Below are 17,489 nucleotides of genomic sequence, written 5' to 3'. Positions count from 1 at the left end.
ACACACATTCAAGATTTGCTTCATCTTTTAACATTTAGAATAATTAAGAGATCGCTATTATGAACGATCTTAGTGTATTAACTAAACAAACAAAAGAAAAGGAGTCCTATAAGCTTGACAGAGAAAGTGATTAGCATGATGTTTAAATGAGATGAAATAGTAATAAAAATTGTCTTTAAAACAATTATCAGAAATAGAATATATAGACACTAAGGATTAAAGTGACATAGAGAACGATCTTGTAGTAATTCTGAATAGTGTATTATAACGAGTATTTTAATTTGTATATTTTTTATCTAACTTATGTATACCCTGCATATTTTTTCATCTTTTTCTACTTATTCATAAATTCTATTCTATATAACAATTTTAAATTAATAAACAAAAGCCGAGTTGTGTAATACATGTTGTAATTTACACCATCATGTTACAAAATACTGAACAACAAAAGCCAAGTTGTTGCATATTGTACTTTCTAGCAAAAGTTACACAAAGCGCTTCTTCTTTCATTTTCCACCGTTTCGCTTGCTTCAACGCGAAACTGGCAGCGAACTGACTTCGTCCCTGTTAATTTCAGCACTCGTTCGCCAATTGAGACGAACCAGCCGTGCGCGAAGTCATTGCGGAAGTTACTACGATCCGGTCTGACGAAGGGAAACGGAACTTCGTTTGAACCGGGAAGAAGCAGAAAGAGGGACTTCATAGCAGAGTTGCAAAAAGTCAGATCGTCGATGATCGGTAAATCGATGGAGAGGAAGATTTCGTCGAACGCCCTGATGCAGGACAGGGAGAACAAGAAAAGGAAGAGGCGGAAGCATAAAGGCAAACGCAGGGACAGAAATAAGATATCGAAGATGAAAAAAGAAAAACACGAGCGCAGAAAATATACAGGTAAATTATTATATAATATATACATATACATCAACTATGAATACAATTATGATTCCGTGTCTAGATGAATATATAAGAATTAATTATGGATGCAAAATATTAAATTATATCTTTGGTGTTTCTTTTGGTTTTATAACTTTTTATAACTTCTGCATAATCTTTTTAATAATTATTTTGAAGTAACCTCGTCCTGTAGTTCTCTACAATTGTTGAGATATTTATTTTTGTAATCCATGCTACTTTAATTAGAAGAGGTAAAATTTTTCAGTCTACAAAAGCACTTTGCCACTACTTTATTGACAAAACCCTTCTAACAAATTAATTTTTTATGTGGCAAAAATTCTATGCTTGAGCATAATTATTAACATATCTCCCCCAACAAATTAGCTCCTTACGTGGAAATTTTTTCAGATTATTTAATCCGAAGACGATTTACATTTTCTTCGTTGTCCATTTCTTTTATCGTATTCGTCGAAAAATGTACATATTTGAGGAAGAAATGGATCATCTGAAATTCGTTGAAATTTTAGGTCGTCGGAAGGGTAACAAGCAGAACAACGACAGCAACCATACAGGCATGTTCAACGGTACCAGACCGCAGCGCTCGGTGATACCATCTGGCAAACGGAAGTGTGTCCAGGGCTGCCACTTCCGGTTAATCGAACGTTGCACTTGGCCGCAGTGTAATCACAGCTGCCCAAAGCTGCACAACCCGTTCACCGGCGAGGAAATGGACTTCATCGAGCTGTTGAAGAGCTTCGGCCTCGATATGAAGAGCGTGGCGAACGCGTTGGGTATCGATATACAAACGTTGAACAGTATGGATCACGACGAACTGTTAAATCTTCTTACGCAACGAGCGAACTAACTCGTCGCATTAAGAAGATACATTCCATACGAAGAACAATAGAAAATGACGATGTTGATGGAGAAGAAAATAAGACTTTAATTTGCACTTTTATCGACCGTCATTTTCTTTCATTGTTCGATAAAGATGAACATTTCCTTGGGAATCTTCTTTAGAAAAGAAGAGACTGAAAGGAAACGAGGCGTTTAATGCGTCTCTGGAAGAGAACATAGCTTTTTGTTTTAATTTTTTCAGACTCTTGAAACAATTTTAACATCATTAAATTTGAATTAAATTGTACATAAGTATTCGTTAGAGTTTCTATGAAATATTTAGAATTTTCGTTAGAGGAATCGAATTGATTATATTTGATGGTCGAATTCATCTTCTAGCAAGTTACTTAATTCAACGACAATTTCTTTAAACAATTTTCGTCGTTCGTCCTTGCGTGTGAAGCGTGTAATTCACACCAACCTCGCGAGTAGCCGAGTAATTTAATTTATTTGATAGGTTGTAGGTAAAGTAAACGGGCATATAATCATGTTACGAATTAATTCACTCGCCTTCGCGGTGACGCGATCGCTGATCAGCCATGAGGCTTGACGTTCAATTTACCAAAACATCCTTCCCTCTTCAACGTTTGTACCTGGTCAGATAGAAAGCAGCATATTCGCAGAACGATCTTCTGAATTATAGTTTCTGGTATGATAAATTAAATAAAGTTGTTTGTATACTATTGATAGACTGATCAAGATCGAGGAACTTTTGTGAAAGCTCGAACGAACTGAGTAATGCCATTTCCGAGGAATATCGAAACAGTTACACGTATACCGAAGAAGTTCGAACTGGAGACGCTCAGTATTAATACTGCCGGCTTATGGTCGTGCCGCATTCAATGTCCAGCTAGGGCTCAACTGAAAGTTAACGTTCAGTTCGATTCAATAGAATGCGCCGGAACCGAGTTTTGCGAATTGATGCCAATAACGAGCAAACCGACCGACAAAGCAGCTTCATAGACTGATTAAATTATCTACCTCAACGAATCAAATCGTATTAACGTCCTTCTCTGTACTGTAAACGCCGATTAGAAGAGTTTAACGCGACAAGAGTAATTAAGGAGTTGGGTTAACGCGTACGCGCGCGCGCGCATAGAAAGAAGCCGCGGGTCATTGTATCTAATTGTACCCAGGCACTGTAATATACATACTTCTCTGTAGGATTAATTAATTATTTATTTAGGGCGAGAGAAAGAAATGCGACGATCAAGACGAGAAAAATTCTTCTAAGCGTTTAATTTATTTTTCGCGCGTTGCAATCGATATCAATCCTCTTTGACGCTCTGTCCTCGCCTTTGCGTCCGTCATACAAATCATTGTTATTTTGTACCCGCGTGAGACTGTAAATAAATTGTATATCTGTTATACTAAACGAGTTATAGAGTTTTTTATTTTATTGCGTGTACCATTTAATCAATCGCTTCGTTTCTTTGTACGTAGAACATCGACATGGCTGAATGGCAGAAATAGAATTTTCACATCGAATAGCATTCACGTTTTTGTTCTTTGACAAGAGTTTAAAATAGAGGCACATATATATTTTTTAGGTAACATTTCAAGCCATTTGTTGAAGATATTTTAATAAACTCTAGTATGGAAAAAGTCAATAATACATAATTGAATTATAATCAGAGTTTACGTAAAAAGTAGCAGAATACATGTACTACCTACTAATTATTAAGACAGAAAGAATTTCGATAAAAACGTGTCAGAGAATCTAATTCATTGACTACAATTTTAAAACACGTTTAATTTTCTAAAATTCACGGTATCGAACAAATGAATGAACTATTTAACCATTCATGTGTATATTTCTGCGAAATACTAAACCATTTACGTATAACCAGAACAGTGCAGGCAAAACATGATATTCTATCATATAACAATCTTTGTAATTCTATGTCAACCATTCTACACCAATGAATACAATCCAAAAAAAGAAATTAATTTCCACTAAATCGAATCTTCCCGTTCGTCCAAAATTATCCGAAAAACACATACGGCGAATGATAAACAGTTTCGAGAGAAGCCTATGGCTTGAATATACACACCAAGGATACATAGTCGGTGCTCGGTAAACATCATCGAACGTGGAGTAACGATAAATCGAGTCGCCTCGTTGGCTGCACCTGTACCTAATCATCATCCTGTTAGCTCTCACGACTGCTGTCCCTTCCTCCCCGCTTGTTCAGCCACGAGCGAGGGTGATAATTCAATGTAGAATCAGAATCCGTCCCCAAACCCCGGTGAACCGGGATCCGTCGATGCTTGGTGCCCGGCGCGTACTCCGATCTGTTCGCCCTCCCTCCGTAGTCGTTGTCTCGAAACTATATATTCCACGGCATACGCAGGAAATGGTGTTTAATGCCGGCGGGTCAGACCGGGTCTGACCCCCGATGGTTGGATGGCAGTCGATAGGATGATCGAACGGTGGACAGAGAAAAACGGAACACGTTCCATCGGACGGGCGACGAGGACAGCCTAGTGGTCCCCACCGAGCAATTGACGTGTCCGAGGAAGTGATGGAAGGATGGCACAATGTGCTTGAATGTCCCATAAGCGAGCGGGTTCTATATTAAACTGGTCCGGTTACGGGTCGTTCGGTTGTCTATCGTTCAGTCACTGGACTGTCTCCAGACGACCGGATCGGTTGGACCAGCAGGATAACGAGCGATCGATTCCTATTCTTCTCTTTCATTGTGTCGCTTTGTACGGCGTACGGTACTCCGTGAATCGATCGCTGTTCGCTTGGCGCGCCGGACGATGAGCCGATCGAGCGGTTTGCGATCGCCTTGAAAAGCTGCAGGCCAAGAAAGCGACGCGGGAAAGCGGCGACGCTTCCGTGGGCGGGCAACGAAGCGCGACTGAATGCTCGATCGGCCATCGAGAAGCAAGGAGAACCAGGACTCGAGGGACTCCTGGCGATCGACTCGCTGCGTCGGAAGTGGCTCGCGGAGTGTGCGCGCTACGTGTAAGTGCTTTTGCTGTTGCTCTGCTGTTCGGATTCGGCTTTTTCGTATTTTCATCTCGCTTTTTATTGTCTTCTTTTTTCGTTTCGATTTTGGTTATTCGAGTGGTATTGGACTTCGTGGAAATCATAATTTGAAATCGATACGGTATAGTTATACTAAAAAATAAAAGAAATTGATGAACTCGTAACAAAAATGACCCTTGTCAAACTTTTGATTCATTTAAGTAATAAGATATTCTAGTAGTCGGTAGCTAGACTCAGAACACTGTAAAAGTTGATATTGTAAAAAGAGTTTCATGTTTTAAATAAAAAATCCACATATTCGCTTATTGTTGAATTAAATTATCTAGTTCTATAGGAACCTTCGTCAAGAGGTTCATAACTTCGATTATTTTTATAATTGAATTTTTGTCCTTATTTATAAATATAGGTAAATCTTTGACGCTGAACGTTGGAGTACGGTTTATACGGGAAGCTTGGATAAAATAGCATCACTCGATGATGCTGAAGGGTGTAATATTGCTGCTTCTTCATTTATTTTGCGATATCGGTGAGGGTAAATCTAAGTTTTCTGACTCCTGTGCTTCTCGAATTACACTTGCAATATTCTTAATAGCTTGAATCGTATAATTCGATCGATAAAGATTGCTGACGATAACACTCGTGATTTTAGCATTGGCAGCACAATGCGGAAAAGTATGGTTGACAGTCTCCTCATTGTGGAGACCAATCGCTGCCAGCGACAAGGTGGTCGACGCTGAGCTCGAAGTAAATTGGGATCTCGATTGTCCATCGGGCACAGGATACCCAGATACCATCAAGGTGTTCACTGCTGACCCAGCACATAGTAATAAGTTTTGTTTGCTTCTCTTGAACGTCGTAACTCGTGATTCAAGGATTAAATCCTGTCTTATCGATGCTAATTAATCTATAGTTTCGTTATGCTCCTTTCTTCATCTTCGATAACTTTTATTTTCCATTTCTATGGCAATTATTTTTTTACATGCGTCATATGTCATGAATTTATTCAAAAGAAGCTACACGAATCATTCAAGCGAACAAAAGCGTGTATTTTCTTCAATTTCATCGAAGTTTAAAATTCAAAAGTAACCATTTCGATATCGGTCGACGCAACCATCGACATCGCGCTTCCAGATAAAACGGTGAAGCCTAAGCTGACTTTGACTTCGCTGCAATATCCACGCGGTTACTATCGAACGAATATCACCGTGGGTCGTCCACCACTTCCGGGTGGATGGGATACCAAGGATGGCGCGACGCTTCCTGGTCCACATTGCCTGAAACACCATGCTGCCCTTTACAAGGATGGAGTCATCCTTACCAGTTCCTGCTTACAAATCTGGCCAACATGGATGTACGACTTGAGGTAATATACTTATGTTCCATAAGTTTCCAAACATTATTCAAATTAATTTCTTCATTTGCCAATAAACATTATCCGGAAAGAATATTTCTTCATTAAGAAAATTTATATGAAATTAAAATTAAGAATCTATTTTTTCAAATTGTACTAAAATCATTTTCTTTAATTTCCAGCAAAAATATCATTGCGAAATTTTTTCTAATAAACATTACTGGAAGATTTTCTTCTCAATAAACCTTATTAAGAAAGAATATCTTCCTTTACGAAAATTTGTATAAAAAATATTTGCTTTGTTTTTAGGAGGCAATTAGGAAGGCTTCCGATAGGAAGTTTAATGATACCCGGGACGCATAATTCCGGATGTTACAAGCACGGTGACCTGACGAGGCGGGACGCGTTTCAAAGATACCTCTTGACACAGGATCGCGATATATGGACACAATTAGTGCATGGTATAAGGTATCTAGACATCAGGGTTGGTTATTATCCGTCAATTCCGAACGGCACTGCCATCGAAGAGGGCAATCACATAAGCAGATTCTGGATCAATCATGATGTCATCCGGATCACCCCTCTCTCGGCCATCATCAAAGACGTGAGAAACTTTTTGAACGTCGCTAGGGGAGAAGTGGTCATCATGGATTTTCATAGGTAAATTGGCGATATAATGCAACACTGTCAACTTACGGATCAATAATACCGAGAGAACAATTGGGTGCTCGTGATGAAAATTGATTTCAAATGACTATGAAATTGTGTGCAATAGGTCAATATATTTATATCTTGTATTTAACAATTGAAAGGAAATTTTTGTCCCAAAGTCATGTATGACCTTATTGTAGGATAAGAATTGAGGAAAAATTGGAATAATATTTGGCGATATTTATATAGTAGAATAACTGCATACTTTATAGTTGGAGGGAAACGATGTTCAACATGGAATTGTGTTACTTTTAGATTTCCCGTGGGATTTGAGGATAGACCGAGTAGGCATCGTCGATTGGCCATGATCCTCTTGCGAGAATTCGAAGGCTTGATTCTAAAACCCGATAGAGGGGTCGAAGGTCTGGGTCCGACCTTGAATGATATTTGGACCGGAGGGAAACGCTTGATAATTTGCTACGGCGACAAGCACACCGTTAATGGTAAATTTACTATCAACCTCCGTCCAATGAAATTACCTAGGTCAATATGCAGATTCATCCAGATATAAAAATTGACCTAATGAAAGTTCTAATTTTACTTGAATTTTATACAGTTGGTCATAAAAGCACTTGACCATGTTAGATATTTAGAACATTTTATCAAAAATTATAAAATACTAAAGAAGAGAGACTACAGGAAATCTATTCTTTACGAATATTTATTATTCTTTTCAACATTAGTTGTTCAATATTTTCAAAATAAAATAGAATATATTGCGAAAAATTATACTTTAGTATAAAATATTCAGGTAATACCTTTTCAGCCAACTGTATTTAGTTTATCAGGTATTTTATTTTAACATACACTGTATATATATTATACATATACTTTATATTATTTAAATATCCAAGAAGAGGATTTTAGAAATATAATGTGCACAGTACTCGTTCTTATTTTCAATATCATTTCAATTTTATTTCGGGAATCGTATTTGTAAATCAATTTTATTCTAGAATACGACTGGCTGTGGCCAACGATGTCTCAAGCCTGGGGCAATCAACAAACGGTGGAAGGGCTGTTCAAATATCTGGAGAAAGTTATCATGGGTCCAAAGAAATCCCGGAACAGTCAAAATCCATTGTGGGCGGTGATGGCGGAATTAACACCGTATCCGCTAGACATAATCTTCAATTTATCCGGCGGACTGCGGCAGATGGCCGACTCGGTGAACAGAAATCTCACATACAAGTTTCAAGAGGAATGGTGGAAAGAAACGAACATCGTCGCGACGGATTTCTTCCTCGGAAATAATCTGATCGACGTGTCGATACAGGCGAACATTAAGAAGAGCAACATCGCCCAGTGGCGTTTGTAACGTGACAGTAAATTCGCATACTCTACGAAGATTTCACTTTAATTAGATGTTATTTTCTTGGTGGGAGGAAAAGTGCGGATTATGTGAAGTTTTTCGAACTTCCTTTAGAAATGATTCTAATTCTATTAGGTTGTCCGAAAAGTTTCTTTCGTTTTATAAGGAAATAATAGACGCACAATATTTTTTGTTTTATATTAGTTTATTCAATTATGCACGAACATAATAAAAATAGAACGAAATGGATCATAGCTAATTCAATAAAATAATATAAAACAGAAATTGTTGTTCATCTATTATCACCTTATGAAACGAAAGAAACTTTTCGGACAACCTAATAATTAAAAATACAATAACTAATCGAATTATTTTTTGCAATAAGTTTCCTAAGCCATTTCTAGCGAAAAGATTTTGAAATTTATTATTCGATAGAGCATTCTATGAAAATATTCAGAAAAATATAGGTTTTTATTAAATTTATTTGAATTATTTAAACTGATAATTATCTTTGAAATGCGAAAGATCGAGAAGGATGAAGTATAAGGAAGAATAGAAATGCTTAGGGGTTAAAGGGATAAAACCGGCAGTAATTTCTTTTTAAGGAATTATAAATTACTGACTAATGGTTTCTTAGTAGATCGGATTCATCGATTGACCGTGATAAAGGATCTTAGGATAACTGTTGTAAGAGACATGTACATTAAAAGCTCTTAAATGGAAGTATCAATACATGTACTAACGAGAAGACATGCTTTTCTCTCTTATAGTGGCGGTCAAAATGTTTTGGTTGAGCTAACAAACAAAATTTTATTTTCCAAAATTCAACTCAACGATATAACAAACCTATATAATAACCGGATACTTTTGATAGTTCCTATCACTATATTTAATATTCTCAAGATTTCAAACAAAAAGAATATGTAGAGTTCGCTATACGTTTGCTCAATCAACGTTTCACACTTCCAAAAATCATCAAGCCAATCTCACATAACACGAAAACTTTACAAACTCGCATTTCTCAGCATCGTGTCAGCACGAAGCTATTCAATTCAACGGCGGAAACTTGCTGCACGAACCACGTGTCCTACAATTCCCGAACTTTTTAACGCGGCCGTGTTTCCACCGAGGAAAATAAACGAGTTCGTTCGAAACAAATGCCGCGACGTTTCCGAAACGTGCTCCAGCGAAGAATCAGCGTGGCGCGCATCGATTTGACTTCCAAATGGGACTGTAGAAAGCGAGATCACGTTCGGGACACCGGTTTTCGAGGTAGTCAGTCGTCTGGTAGCAGCGAACGACAACGAATCCATGCGAAGTGAATTTTAACACGGCTCCATCCGTCGATTCCTCTCGTTTAACCGACTTTCCACTCGCGTACTCGCGTTCATACTAACTTTGAAATACGCCTCGTGTTTCGATACTTTGGTACATTCTTACTCTTTCTTTTTTCTTCTTTCTTTTTTGTGTTTATTTATCTCCGTCGTTCGTTGACCGCTATTATCGTAGCTTTATCACGACACTGATAAATAGTCCCCTTCTTGCTCGTCGAGATACGGAATGGTGCACGCAATGAGATGAATGAAACGTTAAGGAAACAACGAGCTACGTCGACCATTCTTCGCGTTTTCTTTCTCGGTACGAAGCCAGCTGAACGGCTAACGTGAAACAATGGAGAACAATCTTACGAACGAGGTGAAAGAGCTGTGGGTCGTTTACGTTTGGTGGTCATGCGTTCTCATTCTGAAGATGAACGTCCTGACGTGGTTAACTGGGCGAATGCGAGCCGCCAGACGGGTAAAATATCCTTATTTTCCTTATGTAATCCTTATTTTGATCTAGCATTAGATATCAATAAAAAATCTGTCTGGTGGTTTATAATCTCTTAACCGGAATCTCAATCTCTTCGACGTAATAATTTCTTTATTCCTAATCTTCTATATGTGTGTCGAAACTAAATTGTATTATGTTTACATGGATGGCTGGCTGACAATCATGGAAATAATTTTCAAGATTTTTAAAAATCAAAAAGATAATTTAATTCAGTGTTATTTTTCCTAAACCAGTATTCTACATTTACTATTGTAGGAAATTCATTATATATATTTTCCTACATCATGAAAATATATCATGATAAAGATTAATGTTATTATAGAAATATATGATTAAATTTAATCTCTCAAAATCATCACTTGTATACCAATGCTAAATGTCAACTGATTAATGGATTTAAGAAATCAATAACGTTTGACCTTGAATATCGTAGCTATGAGGATAAGAATTATAGTGTAAATATTGCCCCACCTAATATCTTTTCTGCGTCTGTATGTGTATGACGAAGTATATTCAAGATACACTGCTATCTCTTGAGATTTTTCGTTATCGAATGTTATAAAATACATATTTCCTGTCTTATCAAAATTACCTAACAGACAAATCAGAGTTAACATACATTTAAACATTTCAATGTTCTTAATTGACATCAATAAAAACACGAAATACTTTTGATCATACCATTATTTATATTACGCCACGCCGCTTATCGTGACGGAAGTAGTTCCGAACGTACTCAAGCACTTGTTTACATACGTATTTATGTTCTTGGCAAGAAGTGTAGTCTGATTATCGAAGGAGAGATTATTGATAATAGATTTTTTTTAACGTAATAATATTTATAAGTCCATAATTGGAACGCGTTGTTTTAATCGATTTTTCACAGGTGATTCACAGCAAGGAGGACAAAATGTGGTTCACAGGTACCGACATAATTTTATGTCCGACTGGAGGCGGTCACGAGGACGTGGTTCGCATCAGAAATGCACATCAACACGATCTTGGAATTGTAATCCCTTATCTGCTAATTACACCGATATGGCTGACTACGTCACCGCTGTTTCCTATGGCTAGATTGATTTTACCCGCTTTTGCAGTAGTTAGCATATTACGTACGTTGCTCTACATTAAATTCGTGGGCCTGCATCGTTATTGCATAACAATTCTGTCCACCGCGGAACATTGCATTCTAACTTACATGTCCGTCGTATCTGCGTTTTACTACGCATATTGATCTCAGTATAGTAATATATGTATTTCTTGCAGTTCTAGAAACGTGATCGTTGCATTTTGATACGATAAGTAGCTGCAGCGTTCAACGTGTCTCGTGTCGCGTAAATCAGTACATGTAGACGTTATCATTAGTACGGTTTATAAAGGTCTTTTTAATAAAATTAAAATATGAAAGAAAGTTTTTGTGTCATATTTTATTTTGTATTTATTGAAAATTTTTTTTGTAAAATATTCGGGAAAGAATTTCGGGTTATTTGTACCATTTATACGTGACACAATGAACAGTTTTTAATAGACGTTTTACGTACAGGCAAATAAATAAACGAAAATATTGATATAATAGGTCAAAGAGAATATTTAATTTATGTAATTTAATTTATTTAACACAACAAAGATGCAATTCGAATAATTTACAATTATTTAATTGATGTAGAAGTACAGCGCGTATTTGACCCCGTGTTCAATACGTGTCTATTAGTGTCCAATAACTCTCATTATTAACACAAGCTAGTAGCAAAAATGCAAATCTGGTCTATAAAACGTCACAAATGATAAGTAAACTTCTTAACCAATTCTTTTCACAGTCACAATTTAAGATGTTTTCTTTAGTTTCTACACAAAGAATAACGTGATTCTAGCACATTATAAAATCTCTTGAAGTATCCGAATAAGGTGCATGTTACACAATACTCGTTACAAAAACAAATCTCCAGTTCTTCTAACGATCTATCAATTTCCAGTTCTAGTCCAATTACAGTGCTCTTCGTCATGCTACTTTTTCAATGCATGAATTAACAACCGATAAACCAGAATATATATTGTCATTTATGGAACTAAGATGGTAACTTTATTTTAATTTATTTGCCAGAGAAATTAAGACAATGCACTGCGCTTCATCAGACATATGTCGTGCACCCTTCTGATTACTAATTCGTAATTAGACATGAAAGAAACCGCAGAAGAAATTAATTATAGTTATTATTTCACAGACAGCATGTGCACATGCAACTGCACATAAGAGCTGCGATTATCGTGCTTATTCGAGTTTCGACTGCTAACGTACTGAAAGCGAACATTGCCTCGGTGTGCAATATCTTCGTTATCATTGGATTTAATTGATAAGTATTTAGCTTGTCTAGATTATGACGTGTTCGTTATGTTACGTCTTTGAGATCAATAGTCAGTTATTAAGTTAATTTTGAGTGCAACCTGTTCAGATTCGTAGAGCAAAGCGTCATAGTCGTGACTCAACTGGCAAGAAGTACGAGTGATATTTTAAAGAATCGATCTCAGTGGAAATCGTGTAGTGCTCCTGGTAAGTTCTCTTCCCTTATAATTTTCCATATTACATGGAAATTGTGAAGGTTGTTAGTCATCTATACTGAAATAGAGTGCAAATTATAATGCAAAGCAACAATGCAAATATTTTTGTTAGACATTTTAATATCTTCATTTTTTATATACTTAAAGTGTAATATATTCTTATTAATAATTTATTCTTATAAATGTTCTCCTAACAGCTAATCTAGAAATTATTTGCATCTTGAATTTAATATCTTCTTAATTGGTTACATCATTACAATTTCTTGGAAAATTTAGTTCTTGCAATGTTTATTCATTCAAAACCGGTATACACGTCAATCCTTGTTCTAAAAACTTGGTAAAGAAATAAATGTATATATGTACATACGGTCATTTCTAGACCTCGTTGGGACTAAAACACAAAATCAGTGTATAGAAACGGTAACATACAAATTTTTAATTTAATTTTTCTTTTAAATAGATACTTTTTATTAACCATCGATGCATGCAATTCCGTTGTCCACTCATATGATAATTTACATTAGACGATAGTTACGCGCGCTGATAGCGTAACGTCTATCAGATGTAACCTGATGTTGCGAAACGAGGGATAAGTTGAGAAGGTTCACTATGGATGGTGACAGTCGATTGTTCGCGGAGTTAGACAGAAGTTCCGTGCAGAAATTGCGTCAAATGGAAGTGTTCATCCTTGATTATATACTTTTCTTTTCATTTCTATATCTATTCGTGCTCTTAATCGGTCGCCAAATTTAGAGGTTAGGTATACATTGTCCTTCACCCGTTGCAAAGGACTGACTATAAAGTCGTAATTTCGGATTACGAACGGAATTATTCGTTTTGAGGTGATTCGATAAGGTTTACGCTTATTGCGCGTAAAATTCGATCATGATTCGAAGAGAAATCATGGTGCTGTGATTCGATTTCAGCGTAAAGAAATGGAGATAGAAGAGAGAATAGTTCGCAAACGGTCTTTTCGAAGCTTTCTGCAACGCATACCACAACGTTTGTCAGAAGTGGTGGAACATTTCTTCTATAGGTAGGTCTGATAATATGCCCTCTGAGTAATATAAGAATTCTTTGTTGTCACGTACTTAGTTTGTATCTTTTTTCAGACTCGGGTTGCGAATTGCTCGACGACCGTTGAAATGGATAATTGGAAGTACTGTGATAGTATTAATTTCTCTTTCTGGTTTATATTTTTTTCATCAAGAAAAAAATCCTATCAAATTATGGGTTCCACAGGACTCTGATTTTGTTCGTGACACAGAATGGATGTTCGAACAATTTGAACAGGGTTTGAGAGTGGAGAATATAATATTAACTGCTGATGATGTATTAGAACCAGAAGTTCTTGCAAGAGTACCTACTTTTACTTATATATTTTATTGTAGTAAGGTTTCACTATGCGTGTAATATACATTTTAGTTTGTTTAAATTCTTTCAGCTAAATGGAATAACAAAGGAGGTCATTTCTGTACAAACTTCTGATCAAATTGCATGGACAGATGTATGTTTCAAGTAAGCATTCTTCTGTGCATGTTATTGAACAAGCTTTATTTTATGGATACTATAAGATTTACTAAAAACCAAAACTAATTTCTCTTTGTTTAATGAATAGAGTACCTGTCATATCAGGTATTGTACATAGAGAAAAGCGCAGCGATCAACTGCTGAATGATGATTTCTTTGAAATTGAACCAGACAAACAAATTAATAACACTGTATTTGAACCTGCAGTTCATGTTAATCCTGAGCTCTATTGTAATGTAGTAAACAATTTGCCCAAAGCTTGCCTCTTAAGCAGTATCTTGGATATATGGGAATATGATACTAATGTGATTCTCCATAAAACTAAGGAGGATATTATTAAAGATATAAACACCATAAAAATTAGTCCCACATTGGGTCATCCATTAAATTTTACAGAATTATTGGGTGGTATAACAAGAGATGAAGAGGGTAAAATTATCTCAGCCACAGCAGTAAGAACACAATTGGCAGTTAATGTAAACTTTTCAAAAGTGGATATGAATAATTTTGGCAACGATGTTGGAACAGCTGATTGGGTAAGGTAAGTTTATAAAAAGGCCTAAATCATAATTTCTAAATGTTTTAAATAGTTTCGAATTTACAAAAGTCTTATAGAAATATTATTACTAAACAGCTTATAATGTGTACATTATATACCATATACTTTAAATGTTTTATATGATTTAGGCCTTGCTTTATTCTTGAAATGATTTTGTCAAGATCAACATTAAAATGTCGCTTTTTTTGATAAAAAAAATAGTAGATTATTTATAATATATATTTTATAACATCTTAGATCTTTGACAGAATCAATATAAATTCTATATATTTTGCTTCGTATATATTATAACAATGTTTGGAATAAAAATAACATTTTATTTCTAGGCAACAGATGATGTATTACAGTGGGAGCTATCCTATTTGGATATATTGCATGAAAATGCAAAGATTTTAAATAATGAAAAAGATGTAAATAATACATTAGCTATCTGGTATGATGCTGGTAGAAGCTTTGGTGATGTTACATTTGTAACAATGTTCGGAAATATTGGTATATTATCAATAGGATTCATTTTAATGTTTTTCTACGTTCTAGTCATATTCTCGGATTACAATTGGGTGGAATGGAGAGTGAGTACTATATTAAACTTTCCTTGATATAAGAAGTTGGAATATGAATGTAAATCTTCATAAAAAGATTTTATGAGAAGCACAAATTTTAAATCTTACAAAATACAATTTTCTCTAGGTCTATCTCACAATTGGCGGTCTTTTGTGTGTGGGTGGTGCCTTTATAGCTTCAATCAGTGTGTGCTCTGCTCTTGGGATTTCGTATGGACCTGTGCATACTTCTTTACCTTTTATGTTGTTGGCTCTCGGAATAGACGATAATTTTTTAATAATGGCATCTTGGAAAGAAATACATACACACAAGTTGAATCAGAATAAGCCATTAGAAGAAAGAATAGCTTTAATGTTAGGACATGCAGGCTCGGCTATTATTATTACTTCTCTTACTGACGTTGTTGCCTTTATTATCGGTGCATCCACAGTAAGATTGAATTGACATTTAACTTATTACATAGATGAAAGGTATGTATGTGTGTGTATATATTAAATTTTATATGTAATTCTAGATATTGCCATCCCTTCAATCATTCTGTATTTACGCGGCGGTTGGAGTGCTACTGACGTTTTTATTTCAAGTCACGTTTTACGTTGCCTTTTTTACCGTCGATGCCCGACGAATCGAGAATAAAAGAAATTCGATACTACCTTGCATCGTTCATGAAAACTTTGTACAGAAATTCACTAGTCCGCAAGAAGAACTTCCCGCCAAGTTGATAAATAAATTATATTCAAATATAATTCTGACAAAACCCGGAAAGATAATGATAGTATTAATAACAATAGTTACAGTATCGGCTGGAATTATGGGTACATTAAAATTGGAACAATGGTTTGACCCAGGCTGGTTTATACCAAGCCATTCGTATCTAAGTAAATATATTGACGTACGACGCACTCAATATCCCGCACATGGTTACGAAGCAATGATTCTTATGGGAGATTTTAATTATACCGCTGAGTTTCCAAAGATAATAAATTTGGCTGAGAGATTTGGAAATTTATCAACGATACAAAGCATAAATTCTTGGCCCAGTGATTTTGCCAAATTTGTCTTGGAATATTTTCAAAAAGGTTGACAATATTTTTTATCATTACAACAATAATAAATCAAAAAGAAACAAATCAATAATATATTTTATAAATATATATATACATAAAATATTTTAATTAACAGATTTAAGATATGAAATACTAGAAGACGTGGAATTCCGAAAATATCTATCCAAGTTCCTATTTAGTCGAAATGGAGGCAAATATCAACGGAATTTCCGTTTTGAGAAAAGCTTAACGTGCGGTGAAAGTACTGCACCGATTTTAGTAGCTACTATAGATCTTATCTTTAAACGATTCTATAGTCCTCATCAATGGATTCCGGCGATGGATGAAAGTAAGCAGGTGGCACATGATGCTGGAGTCAATGGTTTCGTTACAGTCTGGAGCGAAGTATTCAGCTTGTGGGTCACTGATAAACTAATCGCTCAAGAAGTTCAGCGTAATGTTTTCTTGGCTTTGATTTGTGTTATGGGAATGACAGGGTTACTGATCGCTGAGCTGCAGACATGTTTCTGGATCTTTTTATGCGTACTTCTTACACTTTTGGATGTTTGCGGATTCATGTACTTTTGGGGTTTGACAATAGATATTGCATCTTGCATTGGTGCGTAATCAATTTCTTTGATAATTTCGACGTAGCATAATTTTGTCAACACTATATTAATTCTTGTTTTCCAGGATTGGAATTGGGCATTGGATTATGTGTGGATTACGCTGCTCACGTTGCACACGCATTTATAAATGCTGCGAGTGTAAGCGGAAATGAAGATCGTACAAAAAGAGCACATATCGCGGTGAGGTATATTGGTGCAGCGGTTGCATACGGTGCTGGCTCGACGTTACTTGCACTTTCCATGATGGTATTCTCGGACAGTTATGTATTCCATGCGTTTTTAAAGATTTTTGTTTTGGTAATATTGTTTGGTCTCTGGCACGGATTATTTCTTCTGCCTGTTATATTAAGCACCATTGGACCAGGAAGTCTACGATCACACAAAGAACCAGAATCTCCAGAGAAGGTGGAGGATACAGGCGACACCGTCACTAGTCCCCTAAATAAAGAGACGGAGGGTTAAACAGAACGCCTAAGATGATTCTTTATCAATAATATTTATTTTTGGTTCAATAAACATACAAAATTATTACACTATCCGTACTATTAATCACACATTTATACAAAAATAATAATAATAAAGATCGGATAACTTAAAAACGGCATTATT

General features: G+C 35.9%; 4 protein-coding genes across 5 annotated transcripts in view; all 4 read left to right on the top strand.

Moving 5' to 3' along the window:
- Positions 1-2,976, top strand: part of LOC132910481 (palmitoleoyl-protein carboxylesterase NOTUM) — a 32,795-nt gene extending 29,819 nt beyond the window's left edge. Inside the window, exons 7-8 of the mRNA XM_060966216.1 lie at positions 578-891; positions 1,422-2,976. Of these exons, the coding sequence (XP_060822199.1) occupies positions 578-891; positions 1,422-1,759 (652 nt within the window). The 3' untranslated portion in view covers positions 1,760-2,976. The remainder of the gene's footprint in view (positions 1-577; positions 892-1,421) is intronic.
- Positions 2,977-4,249: 1,273 nt separating this feature from the next.
- On the top strand, positions 4,250-8,911 carry LOC132910482 (PI-PLC X domain-containing protein 1-like). The gene is made up of 7 exons (XM_060966217.1): positions 4,250-4,765; positions 5,196-5,315; positions 5,439-5,612; positions 5,921-6,152; positions 6,450-6,800; positions 7,107-7,294; positions 7,808-8,911. Exons 2-7 carry the CDS (start codon positions 5,264-5,266, stop codon positions 8,167-8,169), a joined length of 1,359 nt encoding a protein of 452 aa, XP_060822200.1. The 5' UTR covers positions 4,250-4,765; positions 5,196-5,263; the 3' UTR covers positions 8,170-8,911.
- Positions 8,912-9,017: 106 nt separating this feature from the next.
- LOC132910484 (uncharacterized) lies at positions 9,018-11,407 on the top strand. Its single transcript, XM_060966220.1, has 2 exons — positions 9,018-9,960; positions 10,883-11,407. Exons 1-2 carry the CDS (start codon positions 9,835-9,837, stop codon positions 11,228-11,230), a joined length of 474 nt encoding a protein of 157 aa, XP_060822203.1. The 5' UTR covers positions 9,018-9,834; the 3' UTR covers positions 11,231-11,407.
- A 120-nt stretch (positions 11,408-11,527) lies between these two features.
- Positions 11,528-17,479, top strand: LOC132910478 (NPC intracellular cholesterol transporter 1-like). 2 transcript variants are annotated; one of them, XM_060966211.1, is made up of 10 exons: positions 11,528-12,544; positions 13,479-13,588; positions 13,665-13,911; positions 13,997-14,070; positions 14,171-14,618; positions 14,968-15,213; positions 15,332-15,634; positions 15,720-16,284; positions 16,388-16,870; positions 16,945-17,479. In XM_060966211.1, exons 2-10 carry the CDS (start codon positions 13,488-13,490, stop codon positions 17,340-17,342), a joined length of 2,865 nt encoding a protein of 954 aa, XP_060822194.1. In that variant the 5' UTR covers positions 11,528-12,544; positions 13,479-13,487; the 3' UTR covers positions 17,343-17,479. The 2 variants fall into 2 exon arrangements, with proteins under 2 accessions (XP_060822194.1, XP_060822192.1); XM_060966209.1 differs by lacking the exon at positions 11,528-12,544 and adding an exon at positions 12,596-12,972.
- Positions 17,480-17,489: the final 10 nt, after the last annotated feature.

Source organism: Bombus pascuorum, chromosome 9 (genome assembly GCF_905332965.1).
Source record: "Bombus pascuorum chromosome 9, iyBomPasc1.1, whole genome shotgun sequence".
NCBI lineage: Eukaryota > Metazoa > Arthropoda > Insecta > Hymenoptera > Apidae > Bombus > Bombus pascuorum.
This window is presented reverse-complemented; position numbering and strand designations above follow the sequence as displayed.

Bases quoted from the DNA above. Each gene is read 5' to 3' on its own strand.
- LOC132910482 (XM_060966217.1), top strand. From the start codon at position 5,264: ATGATGCTGAAGGGTGTAATATTGCTGCTTCTTCATTTATTTTGCGAT. The intron at 5,316-5,438 runs GTGAGGGTAAAT...TCGTGATTTTAG, and splicing joins TCATTTATTTTGCGATATCG to CATTGGCAGCACAATGCGGA. The intron at 6,801-7,106 runs GTAAATTGGCGA...TGTTACTTTTAG, and splicing joins GTCATCATGGATTTTCATAG to ATTTCCCGTGGGATTTGAGG.
- LOC132910484 (XM_060966220.1), top strand. From the start codon at position 9,835: ATGGAGAACAATCTTACGAACGAGGTGAAAGAGCTGTGGGTCGTTTAC. The intron at 9,961-10,882 runs GTAAAATATCCT...GATTTTTCACAG, and splicing joins GAATGCGAGCCGCCAGACGG to GTGATTCACAGCAAGGAGGA.
- LOC132910478 (XM_060966209.1), top strand. From the start codon at position 12,910: ATGTACATACGGTCATTTCTAGACCTCGTTGGGACTAAAACACAAAAT. The intron at 14,071-14,170 runs GTAAGCATTCTT...TTTAATGAATAG, and splicing joins TGGACAGATGTATGTTTCAA to AGTACCTGTCATATCAGGTA. The intron at 16,285-16,387 runs GTTGACAATATT...TTTAATTAACAG, and splicing joins CTTGGAATATTTTCAAAAAG to ATTTAAGATATGAAATACTA.